The 14768-nt window shown below is 39.5% G+C and overlaps 1 protein-coding gene across 1 annotated transcript; it reads right to left on the reverse strand.

Annotated features, from left to right (window-relative positions):
• Positions 1-245: 245 nt before the first annotated feature.
• Positions 246-10477, reverse strand: ZNF75D (zinc finger protein 75D). The gene is made up of 4 exons (XM_011948753.1): positions 10204-10477; positions 8142-8671; positions 5445-5571; positions 246-2317 (listed from the first exon to the last, which is right to left on the reverse strand). The coding sequence occupies exons 2-4, from the start codon at positions 8550-8552 to the stop codon at positions 1608-1610; spliced, it is 1248 nt and encodes a 415-aa protein (XP_011804143.1). The 5' UTR covers positions 8553-8671; positions 10204-10477; the 3' UTR covers positions 246-1607.
• Positions 10478-14768: the final 4291 nt, after the last annotated feature.

The raw sequence follows: 14768 nt of genomic DNA on the forward strand, positions 1-14768 counted from the left end.
ATTTTCTTTTCTAAATAACTAGCTGAAGGAAGAATGAAGAAAGTTCCAAATGTTTAGGAAACACCGACTGTGGCCAATCATTGTGTCAGGCATGCTCACATGTGCGCATTTAATCCTCACAGTAGCCCTAAGAAGTAGGAATTATAACCCTCATTTTATACATTTGGAAACAGGCTTAGAACGGTCTCCTGGTGGAAAAAATATCTGAAGACGTCCATTTCAAAAAAGCAAACATTGGACATTTCTGAGCGATTTGCTGACAAAGTTTTCTTTATTGTCTAAATTTAACATAAAACATGTCATTTTCATTACAAAGTACAATTTTATGGAATACTAAATAAACATATATAAATAAGCCTTGGCCAACATTATAAACCAGGATCTGACATAGATATAAATCCATGACTTCCAACTTCCCTTGACGTCACATTATCTTCTCTTAAGAGATAGTCACTTTGGCTAATAGGGAAAAGAAGACCAGTAACATCAGAAAACAATTTCCATCTGGCCTGGTTCTGACTGGGGTCATCACTCTAAGCCATATGCCTTACTTTGCTCTGACACTTCAGGATGTTCCCTCCTGGTATCAGCTGTGCACCAAAGCTAAAGGTTCACAAGGTTCTCCTTGCCATTCTCAGTAAATCAGTTTTGCAAAATCTCCAGGCCTTCTTGCAGAGTATTCAGGCATATAGGGTTGTACTTGATCAGCCATAAAGATGGGGCTCCCTTTAGGTCCTGCAGCAGTATGGCACCAGTTTGAAAGCCTCCATACAGTCCACATAATAATGAAAGCCAGAAAAAGACCATTCACCACTTACCTGTGCTTTCTACAAAAAAAAAAAAAAAAAAAAAACAGATACCTGGATGAGGGCCGAGACTGCCTCCCTCATCATTTCATTGTATGTCTATGTTGAAACAGTCAGCAAGAGGAGAGATATCAAGTGCTTGCAAGGTCCCTAGGTCTGTTCTTACATTCAGACCTTTCCTTGCTACTTGTCATTCCTTGACAGAGACACTGTGGTAGTGGGTACTCAGGACAGAAGCAACGAGAATGGGACAATTCTCTCAGGGCAAACATTGAATCCTCTCTTTCTGTTACAGAGTAAAGTTTCCTGAGTCCTGGCCTTGATTGTTCATGTAGATAGAATGGTAACTATTGAAATTGTCCCTAGTTTAGTAATTCTCTCTGAGCTCCCTTAAGAGGGCCCAAGTACTCTTTCCATTTCTCTTGATAAAGAATAAAGAATGAGACTAAGAGACTTGACCATCATATATCTGTTGAGCACTTGACACTTGAAAAATGTAGATGACTGGGGGTGTGGAAGTTTTGAATAACCAGATATATACATATAGATAAATAGCTAAAGGTATTTCATCACTACATTTTCATTTTTTTTATTTATAAAATACTCCTTAAGTATCACTCTTGTGCTAGGCACAGAAGATGCAATGCTGAATAAGACAATCAGCTTAGATTCCTTTTTGTGAAGTGTGTAACATGTACCCTTCCCAAATGTTCTATTAATGACAGATTCCTATCATTGGGTGCCTCATAATTTTGTATTCTTTCATCATTTCTAAAGTCAAGGTCTACATGGTAACTTTCCTCAGTTTGAAGACAGTAGACATGCTTCCCTTCTTCTGTGGAGTTTCTGGTGTCTAAGAAGGCTTGATCGCCTACTAAAGTTTCTCTTGCATATGCTACATGTATAAGGCTGCTCACCTGTGTGAGTTCTCTGGTGTTTAATAAGGTGGGAGTTCTGAATGAATCTTTTTCCACATTCATTACATTTAAAGGGCTTCTCTCCTGTGTGAATTCTTTGGTGTGTGTGTAGATTTGTGTTATGACTAAAGCTTTTCCCACACCATGAGCATCTATATGGTTTTATTCCTTGATGGGTCATGAAGTGCTTATTAAGATCTGAACTCCATCTAAACCTCTTGTCACATTGTTGACATTTATAGGGTTTCTCTCCAGTGTGAATTCTCTGGTGTTTAATAAGATCAGAGCTAACTCTGAAGCTTTTCCCACATTCCTGACATTTAAAAGGTTTCTCCCCTGTGGGGCCTTTCCCATGAAGATCCATAAGTTTTGGAAACTCTTGTTTACAAGTTGCAAGTTTCTTTCTTTTCTTCTTTGGAAAAGCTCGATGCCATTTCTGTACACTGTGTGTATCACCAGGATTTTCCCTGCCCATTGTTTTCTGGGCAATTTTCATTCTGGTCTTTTTTGATACTTTGCATCCTGATGTTTGTATTTCTGATGTAGAAACAGATATAGGATGATTATTTCCAGTGTCATTTTTTAGCTTTAACCCTGTCAGAATAAACAGAATAATCAGCCATCTGTGTCCCAGTGCAAGAAAGCTACATAAATGGAGAGAAAAGTCAATGATGATTGCTTTAAACGAAATACAGGAACAAGTGATTTCTGGTCCAGTCTGGACAAAATGGCATAGACCCATTTCTCCTTGATCCTCCCTGATAGGCACAACAATAAACCCATTAAGTAATACAAGATAACTAAAAGAAAATTCTTAAAATGGTAAGAAAAAGACAAACTGGTTTGGGACCCCATAACAAGAAAAATAACATAGCAGGGTGGCTTATATCCCCACACCCAACAGAAGAAGGCAATTATCAACAGAAGCCTGCCTGGGTAGGCTTATTGTTTCCTAAATGTAAAAAGAAGTACAAATAAAGCCTTGTTGATTGAACTCTGGATAAAATAGAATATGTGACTAACACCAATGTGCAGTTGGTCTTGGGCAAACATACATGATTATATAACTTTAGCACTGGAGCTGCTGGAAAGGTAAAAGCTAAATGGAGTTTCTGCTCTTCTTTACGTTTTCCATGAACTAATGACAACTTCAGAAGACTAGTAGGATTGTGTACTTTGTAGTTCAGATGGCTACATCGTTGAGCCTTAACTTGCAGCATATTTCACTATATTTGTAATTTTCTATTTATTACAACTGGACAGCTCCAAACTCTTATTACTATTTAGTATCTTGTAGCTAGGTAATAGTTCACTTTTTGCTTAATTTCTGCAAGCCAATAAAAGAAAATGTATTTAAGTATCGAGATGTTCAAAGGAAAGAGTAAAAAGTATTCCTGGGGAAAAAGCTCTGTTTAACACATGTTTTATTGGATTGCATTATTAGCTGATTTCACTCACTTTATATTTGCAAAATAATTGACATTTCTAATATTTATTGAAATTGCTTAATTTGCACACCCTGTACTCTACACACAAAAAAGTATCAAATATAAGAATGAAGTTAAAATTGTGACTGATTCACTGTAGCAGCATGAATTGCCCAGCTTTTTGAAGATACAAGCTACAATATTTGTACTTCCCTATGTCTGTGCCATAAATGCTTGAAAACATTAAAGTTTTCTGGTTTTATTTTTTGTATCAAAATAATCAGTGTAAACCTTGGTTGGTCCCTGAGTTCACTGATATTTGAGGTAATGGGGACCTGCAGACATTCTGACTAGATTCACTACCATGTGCCTTTGACTACTTCTCTTTGATATAGCAAAATATTTAATTGAGAAATCACTTTATGTTACCATGGTGGATTTCCAGTGTGCTACAGCCGTTTTCCTTTGGATTCCCATCAGTGGTGCTGCTCAGTGGCTTGCATATAGACTTGCTATGAAGAAATGCAGAGGCAGCCCATGCTGCCCTGTTTCAAAGTTGAACTCTTTAAGCCCTTGGGAGTGGGCTTCACCCGCTATTGCAGAGGCATTTTGCATTTGCCTGTGGCAAGCAATTCACCTTCTCAGGCCAGGCGTGGTGGCTCATGCCTGTAATCCCAGCACTTTGGGAGGCCAAGACAGGCGATCACTTGAGGTCAGGAGTTCGAGACCAGCCAAGCCAACATGGTGAAACCATGTCTCTAATAAAAATACAAAAATTAGGCAGACATGGTGGCACACACCTGTAGTCCCGGCTACTCGGGATGCTGAGGCAGGAAAATTGCTTGAGCCTAGGAGGTGGAGGTAGGAGTGAGCCAAGATTGCACCACTGCACTCCAGCCTGGGTGACAGAGTGAGACTCTGACACACACACACACACACACACACACACACACACACAGAGAAATTCACCTTCTCAAACCAGTAAAATACAGACTTAATTCATAAGGACTGGAGCTACACATTAATACGTATCACTTAGAGCAAGAGCTATGTTCTAGGAACCAAATCACAATTTTCAGTCATGGAACAATATATGCCATGGCAGAAGACTTTACATGTGATCTGCTCTATTTTCATGTGATAATTTAAGCTTTGATTGCCCAGTAGTCCTTTAAGATAACATTTCTGCTTACTGCTACTGGATTTTTGTTGCAAAAATATATTAATGACCCACATGAAACATACTAAGTGAATCATTATAAACAAAAGGGAAAAATGATTAAGAGAAAATTAAGTGACTGTGTTACACCACTTATCCCAAACCAGAGAATAAGCCATTTCAAGCAACATCTTTGAAGAGTCGTGTGGTGTGAATTGGTTTGTATATGTTGGTATGTATTTCTTCACACATTCATATACACTCAAGATACAGTTGGCCTAATTATAAATGGGGGCATTGGTAAAACTTATGAAGTGTCCTCATCCTGAATTGTAATTTTCTCTTACCTGTAAAGTAAAATTTAGATCAATCCCATGTCTTTGTTAAATATATTTTTTACCAGTCCTAAATTTAGGGTTTATTTCTAACTAGATCAAAATAAATGTAAGTTGTGGAACTCATTTTGAATATGATGGATATGCTCTACATTTAAATTTCAAGAGGCAATAATACTATTGGAATTATGTGAATTCTAACTCATTTTAACAAGGCAACCTGACCTGCATAGGATCACTTGAATGTTATCTTTTTTAGGATTACACTAATATTCTTCTCACAAAAGGTCTATAAAATATTGTAGTTGGAAAAAGGATTGTATCAAAATGTTTGGAAATTAGAAACTTTTCCTTAACTTTTATTGATATTGACTTGAATTATTATTTTCTAAACTAAGAGCCATATGCCTACCTGTAAATCTTTCCACATATCATTTACATTTTTGTATTGTTATTGTTGTTGATTTACAGATTAGTTATTAATTTGTTTGTAGAATAATGCAATTGATGTGCATGCTTTTATGTTTTTTAGAAAAGGGTGTGTTTGGATGAAAGTTAAAAAAAGTAAAATCTTCCACAGTCAAAACAAAATAATTCTATTTAGAATGCGGAAGTGTGACATGTATTTATAAAAAGCTCTCGAGGGGATCCTAATAATCCATTTATTTCCCACACATCATCAAGTTGAGAATCAGTCAGCTGTTGGAACACTGGGACTCTCTCACAGGCGTGCATTTTCCATAAACAGAGGACATAACATATTACTTAACTTCTACACAAAGGGAAGGAAGAATCTTTACCTAGAGAGATGACAGTCTCATAGATATCCTGCATTACATCATTGTAGAGAGTCTTCTCAGGAGGATCCAATAATTGCCATTCTTCCTCAGAAAAATACACAGCCACATCTTCAAATGTCAACAAACTCTAAAGAAGAGAATGGGCTATAGTTTAGTACTTGCCACTTCAGAAGCTGTCCTACCACCCATTTCTGAATTACATGGTAGGCCAGGTGCTGAAGATGTTAACAGTACAAGATTTAGAGTAAAAAAGTGAGAAGGCAGAAAGGAAGGAGCAAAGAGGATCAGTAAATCACCTGGGAGGTGCCCAATTCCCACTGTGCCAAGCCTAGTTGCCTAGAGAACAATTGGGGCTAAAATGTCTCAAAGCACCTGCTGGACACTATGAGTCCTAGGCAGTAGGGACAAGCAGAGACAAGGCCACGGTCAAGTCACCTGAAAAAAGCCAGAAATAACAGCTCACCGGGGACTCAGGCAGGATGAGTTTAGATGCCATCTTTCAGTCTTTGGTTCTTTTCTGCTCAGAAAAAGCTAACATCTGTTGATCATGCACAGCTGTGTGTAGAAAATAGCCAGGGAAAATTTCTCTTTCCTATTTACAAACATCCCGAGCTGATTTCTAAAATACAGAACATCAGGATGCCTTCAGTAAAGCTGGGTCACATTGACAAGTGTGTGTCTGGTGCCAAGAAGTGGCCATCTCATTGTAAATAAGAACCAAATATCTACCACTCATACAACCAGTTCCCCAGTTCATGAATTCTTTAGATTTCACAAAAGAAATTAATCAAAGGAAATCTATTCATTTTTCCTCTCATAACATAAGCTGGGCAAGAATTGAAGGTTTGAAAATGAAGGGCTCAGGTCCTCCAGTGTACAGTAGGTAATGTGGGAGACTTTTGTTTTTTATTATTTTTTCCTAGTGCTCAATTTTCATCACATTCTGCCACTGATAGGCCATGTCTGACCCCAATTTTTCCTACAACTTGTGAGGGGGAGGTGGCCCCACCTGTCCCTGTTCCATCTTCTCCTCTCAAGTTTCAAAGGAGTAGAGTCTACAGTGTGAATAGCAGGGTTCTGTGGTTTGGATATTTCTGTCCCCCAGGCTGACCCCCACTTTCAACCACCATTGACCCACTATACTCCCACATGGGAGACATTATAGCTGCTAGCATGGCTGGCCACCTGGAAAATTCCCATGGCATTCTAGGTGAACTAATTACCATCACAGCTCCCAGGAGAAGACAATTATGATGAAGCTCCTCACCTCTTTCATATACAGGCTGGGTTTCTTTGTGAGTGTTCCAGCCCAGCTGTTCTTGTAGTACCCGGTATGTATTCCAATATTCTTTCTGGAACACACCCATTGGTTGGGGCTCTGCTGGCTTCCACTTGAAGCCTGGGGCCACTGCTGTTCCTCCCAAGAGCACTGCCTCCTTTCCCAGCTCATGGGCTGTGACCTAGAAATAATCCCCATCCTCATTAGCACAGAACTTACTTTTGGTTTTGGGGTGGTAGTGGAGGGAGGAACAAGAGCAGAGCCCAGATTTGGGGAATGCATGACATTAGAGAAGTAATAAAAAGAATGAAGAGTGCCACTATGTTCTCATAAAGAACTATACTCAAAATCTGGGATAATTAGGATAAAATAGAAAAAGCTGTGACTACTGCAGATCCCCATCCCTCAACCCAGTGGCCCCCACCCCGATGCACAGAGCCCTGGCTCCAGCCACTAGCAAAGTTGGGTGGGCAGCCTGTTCCCCTACTGGGGGAACTTTCACTGGTTTGCTTTCTTGGATCCTTGTTTTAGTGAATTTTTATCTTTTGGTTTTCTGTAAAAGAAAAGGAATTGAGTAAAAAAAGCTTTCCTGTTAGCCAGTTTCCAATCATCCAGGAAAGAATTTCACAGGGAACGAAGATGGATGGAAGAATAAATGGGGAGAAGAGTTGGGCTCCAATCTCTCTTCACATGATTTGGTAGTAATAAGACACCAAAAATATGCCCTGCCCTGGATTTTTCAAGGTAGGCTCCTGAAAAAAGGAAGTGTGCTGCCATCTGCCAAGAACAAACCTTGGTTTCCCATTCACCAGCAGGGCCAACAACAAGCCACTAAGTGAGGGCAATGGAGGCTCTTTCCTTCCAGCCCAGAGATGTGTGTTCCTGCTACAGAAGATACTACCCCTCAGCATCCTGATTCCCTCCACTTCTCTCTTGACAATTGTCTCCTTTCCATATCCTTGTTTCCTATTTTTCTTTCCATTTTGTTCTCTTTCTCTGCAGTCTCCCCAGAGCCTCTTGATTAATACTTCTGTTTGCTAACCTCTCTCTCCTTTGGTCTCTGTAAGTGCTGCCTATCTTGTGGATCTTCTCCCCTTTCCCAACTCTTTCTTGCCCTTTATTTCTCTGTTTCTAAGAACTCAACTGTTTTCTCCTTGCCGGTGCCAGACTAGGCCCACCACCATCAATTCACCCTGGCCCTAGAGAAGACAAAATGCATTTATTTCCTCTAAGACCAGGAAAGGCTCTGCTAGGAATTTTGAAACCTGTGGACTGACTATTGCTGCATGTATGTCATTTTAGATCCTTGCTAGCTGTCCTAAATGAGCAACAGAAGAGCAACTTAATCTAGTTCTTCCATTCTGATATATTCACTTTTATCCTACTTCATTGTACATGTAGGGAATCTTTCTTCTTACCTCATTCTTTGTTCCATCAGGCTCCCTCTGCAAGAATTCCACCAGGACCAGAGCCTGTTTGACATTCTGTGGATGATGCTTCTGCACCCAGTTCTGGGTTTCCTTGGGCAGAATGCTCAGGAACTGCTCTAACACCAGCATTTCCAAGATCTGCTCTTTTGAGTGGATCTCTGGCCTCAGCCACTGATGGCATAATTTCTGAAGTTGGCTGATAGTCTCAAGCGGTCCAGTTGCTTCATGATAACGGAAGCTCCAGAAGTGCCTGCAAGCGCTCTCAGGACCAAGACTCTCTATTTTTGCGCTGTATTTCTTACTCTGACTGGAGTTCTCTTTCACAGACCCACTAGTCTCCCACATAGCCCCCATCTGGGGGTTTGAGCATGAATCCGCCTTCAGCTCTCTCATCGTCATTTGCTCTAGGAACAGTTTTACTCTTGTGTGTGACACTGACACCCACCTGGTACCACCTTTGACAAATGAGGGTGCATCAGGTTTGGTACCAAATCAATGAATTGTTCTTCCCAAGAGCACTGAGGGAGAGCAGAAGAAAAGTACATGTCAAGAAGAAAACCACATGACACATATTTACTTGCTATTTACTGTAAGAGGAAAATGAAGAGAGAAGTTCCTGTCTGGCTTCTCCTCTAAAATCAACTGTCAAGAATTGGAACATTCATGATGTTAGATTACTCAGAAGGTAAGTTTCTCTCCTTTTCTTTGTTTTTCAACTTTGAAACAAAGCATAGCTAAGAGAAGACAAATGCCAATCAATGTATTTCCTGTTTTTTTTTTTGTTGTTTTATTTTTAACAGTTGAGGAAAGATTGGTGGGTGAGAAAACTGGCACTAATTGGCCAAAAGGAGCTTTGAGATTATCCAATACTTAATCTGTAGGTTTCCTGTTCTATATTGGCAAATAGGGCCTATTTGAGTTTCTTGAAACTTTAACAGATCATCCCAATCATTTTTCTTTAGTCAGAGGAAAAATAGTTTCTATACCCCTTCATCTCACTTAGACTGAAGCCTTTACTAAATGGAACTCTTAATATTCCCTTTTATACTGTATCAATGCTGGTAGGAGAACTGAGACAGCAAGATCAGAGTAGAAGTAACTAGAGAAAAAGTAAGCAAATATCCCCCCGCTAAGCAAGCAGATCATCAACATTTGATGTGGCAGGGTGTAGTACTTCTTTGAAAGACTTATAAAGGGCACTGCACAGGTTTGTACTTGTGTATTAAATCTTTTGTTTTCTTTAACTGGAAAACTTTACAGATGGCCTTCCTTTACATATATACAAATGTCAGGTGGTTAAAAACAAAAACAAAAGAGAGATGGTGATGATTAAGGTTCTTCATAGACGGGAAGGGTCCTAGTAATGGTAACCTTTCTCCTGACTTAACATGTCCTCAGAACTGATTTTCCCTGAGGTGATCCAGCAGAAACAGCAACAAAATTCTTTCAAGGATGCCACAGGTATTGAAAATAATGGTTGGCTCCTTGCTGACCATTCAGGCTCAGGAGGTACAGGAACACTTCGTGTGTGTGTGTGTGGGGGGGGTGTATATATGTATATTTTTCAACTTTAATGTTGAAATTACCCTTTCTTTAGTGTTATGTTCATAAGCCATCAAAAATCAGGAAGTTTCGCTGGGTGTGGTGGTAGACATTACTGCCCCAAATCCCCATCTCTGATTCACTACGACTTCTAGATCAACCACAGGGGTGCCCACAAGAACTCTGAACGTGGGCAGCCTTTGAGTGTGATTCACTATCATCCCTGGGTTATATTTGTACATCCGGTAGAAAGAAGTTGCTTCCGTAGGTAAGAAGTGGCTGTAGGAGCCTGCGGTCAGGCGGCCTCGTTGTGGACAAGTCCCACCAGCTCTCCAGCCGATCTGCCGCCTGCCAGTGGCGCCACTGCCTACTGAAAAATACTGTATCACGTACCCCACCCCCATTCCTCGCTACACAGCAGCCCCAAAGGCTGCAACTGGCAGGAGTGGCCGGTATTTCTCAGGACATCGCCAGTCGAATCTAAAGAGAAAATCAGCTTATCGGTTACCTTCAGTCAGCTCTGGCTTCCCCGGAGGCCACTTTCCTCTTCCTCCGCTCGACTACGCCTCTGTGGCCACGCCTCCCTGCTCTGGGTAGCAAAGCTCTGCGCTGCTGCGCGAATGTCAGGAAAGCGCAGGATGCCTGGCGAGTGAAGCTCCAAGATTTGGGGAGTCTTGGAAAATCAGTTCCCTCATTCGATCCCTCCACCTCCTGAACACCTGACCCCGACTCACTCTTCCAGGGTCGAGGTCTGTGGACCTGAACCGGAATCAACCAGAAAATGAAAGATGCATTTCCGGTGGCTTTGTGACAGCTACGCCTAGCCATCCCCCTCCCTCTACCTGCGAAGTCTCAGCCTAGCCAAGTTAGGAACTGTCCCGGGGGTGCTTTCCATCCCAGAAGAACCAACCTCCTGCTCCAGTTAGGTCCTGGGTGCAAGAAAGAGTTAATGCTACCGGGTCTCTAGCCCTGCTAGAAGCCTAGAGAAGCCCCTCAAATGACTCTTCCCTGGGAGCCATGTAGCTTAGAGACTCCTGGTGCCAAGGTCTCCTATCCCTGATTTGCCAGGTATTGTGCATCCAGATTGTTCCTGCTGGCTTCCCAGAGGCTGGCAGCCCATTCTGCTAGGAGCCTCACCCAGTAAAGGTTGCCTCCGCAAAGGTCTAGGGGCCACAGAAGAGTGGCTCACAAAGTCAGAACCACTTCAGCACTCTTGTGGGCAGAGCTGTGTACTGGGCCTTCCTGAGTCTCAACCAGAGAGAGCTCCAGCTGTAGTCACTAGACTTATCAAAAGCCTCTTTGAATAAAAGGCAGTTTGGTCCTGGTCAAGCCTCTCGTTAGATCAGAAACAACAGCCCCCTATATTTTCAAAACCATATTCTAGTTATCAGACACATGCTCCCCAACGGTTATCTTGTTTTACTCTTGTTAGGTAGATTTTAACCTTTTGAGATAGGTCCCATTTATACTTCTCTTTGACATATAAATAATTTGAAATGGTATGACATGACTTCACCTACTACTTCATGTTCAGGGTCACATAGATTACCGGTGGCAGATTTTAGCCAGGACTTTAGGTATCCTGTTGTCATATCCTGTCATTTTTTTCTACCACATTATGCTTTCCCTGGAGGACAGAAATCTTGCTTCCATCTTTATCTCCTGCAGTGCTTAGCATAGTTCTCTGGGTAAGGTAAGTATTTCATATTTACAGAATCATCTTTCTAAAAAGCCGAATATCTTGGGTTGTCAGTATTCTCCAAGTTTTCAGTATCTACCAAGTGTTGAGCCATTTGGACAAAAATTGCCAATGTGAATCTAACAGGAGAAACTGGGTGTAGCTTAGTTTTACAATGGGGATGAAACTGACATATTTTGGAAGCCAGTGTGAAAACCAACTCAGAGAAGCCAAAGAGATGTCTGCATGTCCAGGAGGAAAATAAAAAGCACCTGTCTGACTTTTTATATATAAATGCAGATGACACTAAGTTAAAGTCAATCATCATTCAAAATCGAAGCTCCCCAAAGATATGTAAAAGGACACAGTGCATTATCTATGATATATAAACTTAGTAAAAATGTTTGGTTCACCAGAGCATTGTCTTCAGAATGGTTCTTTCAAAACTATATTCTGCAAGTCAGGCATTTTCAACATAATATTTTATAACTCAATGAAGAGGAAGTCAGGGCACTGTGACTTCTGTATAATTCCCAGACTTACATTTCAATGAATCACTAACCAGTGAGGATGGTCAGATAAAAGTCATTTTCTGTCCCCTAAACACTTCAACCTTGATTCACCCAATAAATCAAGGTGTGATCTTGAGCTGCAAACAACTTTATAGGTGGAAGCAACTTAAAGAGAATACTGTAATTTTGAATAAGGTCATGATGAGCAAGATAAAGAAGGAAAAAGAGTTTCCGAAGTTAAACCTACAACCCAAGAACGCATGATTTTTAAGTGAGCAAAGTTGAGATGGAGTAAAACAAACAACTATAGCAAATACCTAAGATGTCTTTATAGAAAGGAATCTGAAAATGATGAAGGTTTAACCAGTAAACATTTTTCGTGGTCTGGAAACTGGAAGACTGACATCAGGGTGCCAGCATGGTTGCTGGATTTATGGTAAGGGTCTTCTTCCTAGTCATGTCTTCACAAGGCCTTTTCATGGTGTATATATGCAAAGAGACAGATGGAGATCCGATGTCTTTTCTTATTTTTTCCATAAGGACATTAATCCCATCATGGAGGCTCCATACTAATGACCCCATCTAAACCTGATTACCTGCCAAAGGCCCCACCTCCAAATACCATCACATTGGGGATTACAGATTCCACCTAGGAGTTTTGGGTGTACACATTCAGCCAATAGCAGCATAGAGGAGGAAAAATATAGATCAATTTTCGAGAAATATGGAAAACTGGAAACCAACTTAGAAGAAGATAGGCTATAAATGAGAATGAAGAAAAGGGTTACCTTCCCCCACCCTCAAATTTGTGATTACAAAGGAAGTTGTTCAAAAAAAGAGGAGAGACTGATGAAGAACAACAACAGATGGCTAAATTTAAATGATGTGCTGTGAGACAGAGGTTGGATAACCTCACTGATTTTTTTTTGATTCTACAACTGAATTTTAAAGGTTTCATTTCATGCTGAAGGAGATGCAACAAGTAATAAAGAACAGTTTCAGAGTAGATTCAATTCTAAAATTGGTAGCTTTCAAAATCAAGGCTTCACAATAGTGAGTTGTTAAACATGACTTTGATTTCTGGTTCTAGAAATTAGAATTTTTTAAACTGCTAAATTATGATATAATTCATGAATTACATCATTGAAAGTATTCTAAATAACAGTGTTTTTTAAATATACTCAAAGAGTTGAGTAACCAACATGGCAATCAATTATAGAATATTTACCTCACCCCCCCAAAAATATTGAACCATGCAGCTTTAACTTCTCATTTCCTGTCATCCCCCACCTCCCAATCAGCACCAACCCTAGGCAACCACTGATCTACATTTTTTCTCTATACATTTCCCTATCCTGGATATTTCATATAAATGGAATCATATTATATGTGATCTTCTGTGTCTCCATTCTTTCCTTAAGCATAATGGTTTCAAGCTTCATCCATATTGTAGCATATGTCATTACTTCATTCTTTTTTACTGCTGAATAATATGCCATTGTGTGGATATATGACATTTTGTTTATCCATTCATTGGTTAATTGGTATTTGAATTTTTTCAATTTTTGACTATTATGTATAATGCTGCTATGAACATTTGTGTACAAATTTTGTGTGGACATATATCTTTATTTATTTTACATATATTTGTAGTGGTATAATTGCTAGACCGTATGTCAACTTAATGTTTAAACATTTGAGGAGCTGCCAGACTATTTTCCAAAGGGACCACACCATTTTACATTCCCCCTAGTACTGTGTGAGGGTTCTAATTTCTCTACATTCTTGCTAACACTTGTTATTATATGCCTTTTTAAATTATATCCATCTTAGTGAGTGTATCGTGACATCTCATCGTGCTTTGATTTGTATTTCCCTTATAATTAATGATATTGAGCATATTTTCTTGTGCTTATTAGCCATTTGTATATTTTCCTTGGAGAAACTTTTTTCAGATCCTTTGCTCATTTTTAATTGTTATTTGTCTTTTATTATTGAGTTGTAATCATTGTTTATATATTCTAGACACAAGCCAGACATATAATTTGCACATTTTTCTTCCATTCTGTGGGTTAACTTTCAACATTCTTGATGGTGTCCTTTGCTGCACAAAATATTTTAATTTTGTAATGTCCAGTTGATCTATTTTTTCTTTGGTTTCTTATGTCACATCTGAAAAAACAGCCACCTAATCCAAGGGCACAAACATTTACACCTGTGTTTTCTTTTAGACCTTTTATAGTGTTAGCCCCTAATTTATTTAGATCTTTCATCCATTTTGAGTTCATTTTTGTGTATGATATAAGATAGAGGTACAACTTCTTTCTTTTGCATATGGATATTCACTTGACCTAGCATAATTTGTTGAAAGACTATTTTTTCCCTATTAAATTGTTTTGGCACCCTTGGTGAAAATCAGTTAACTCAAGGTGTATGGCTTTGTTTCTGAACTCTCAATTCTATTCTATTGTTCTAAATGTCTAGCCTTATGCAAATACCACACTGTCTGGATTATTGTTGCTTTGTAGTGAGTTTTGAAATTACAAAATATGAATCTTACATCTTTGTTCTTCTTTTTCAAGATTGCTTTAGACTCTGGGTCCCTTGAATTTACATATGAATTTTAGGATAAATAGGTCAGTTTCTGCAAATAAGTCATCTGAGAATACCATATTAATGTGGTATTCAGTGTTCAATCTTCTTTATGCAGCAGAATATCACAGCTGAACAAAAAATGATCAAAAGTTGGCTCTTTCTCATACAAAGAAGCAGAAGAAGGAAATAAACTGAATGTTATAAAGCTTCCCCTTGCCCCTGCACTTTTTTCCAGGCATAAAGTGATGGGACAAAGCAGGAAGCATTCATACTTGGAAATCGACAGCT

The sequence above is a fragment of the Colobus angolensis genome, unplaced genomic scaffold (genome assembly GCF_000951035.1).
Source record: "Colobus angolensis palliatus isolate OR3802 unplaced genomic scaffold, Cang.pa_1.0 Scaffold283, whole genome shotgun sequence".
NCBI classification, from domain to species: Eukaryota; Metazoa; Chordata; class Mammalia; order Primates; family Cercopithecidae; genus Colobus; species Colobus angolensis.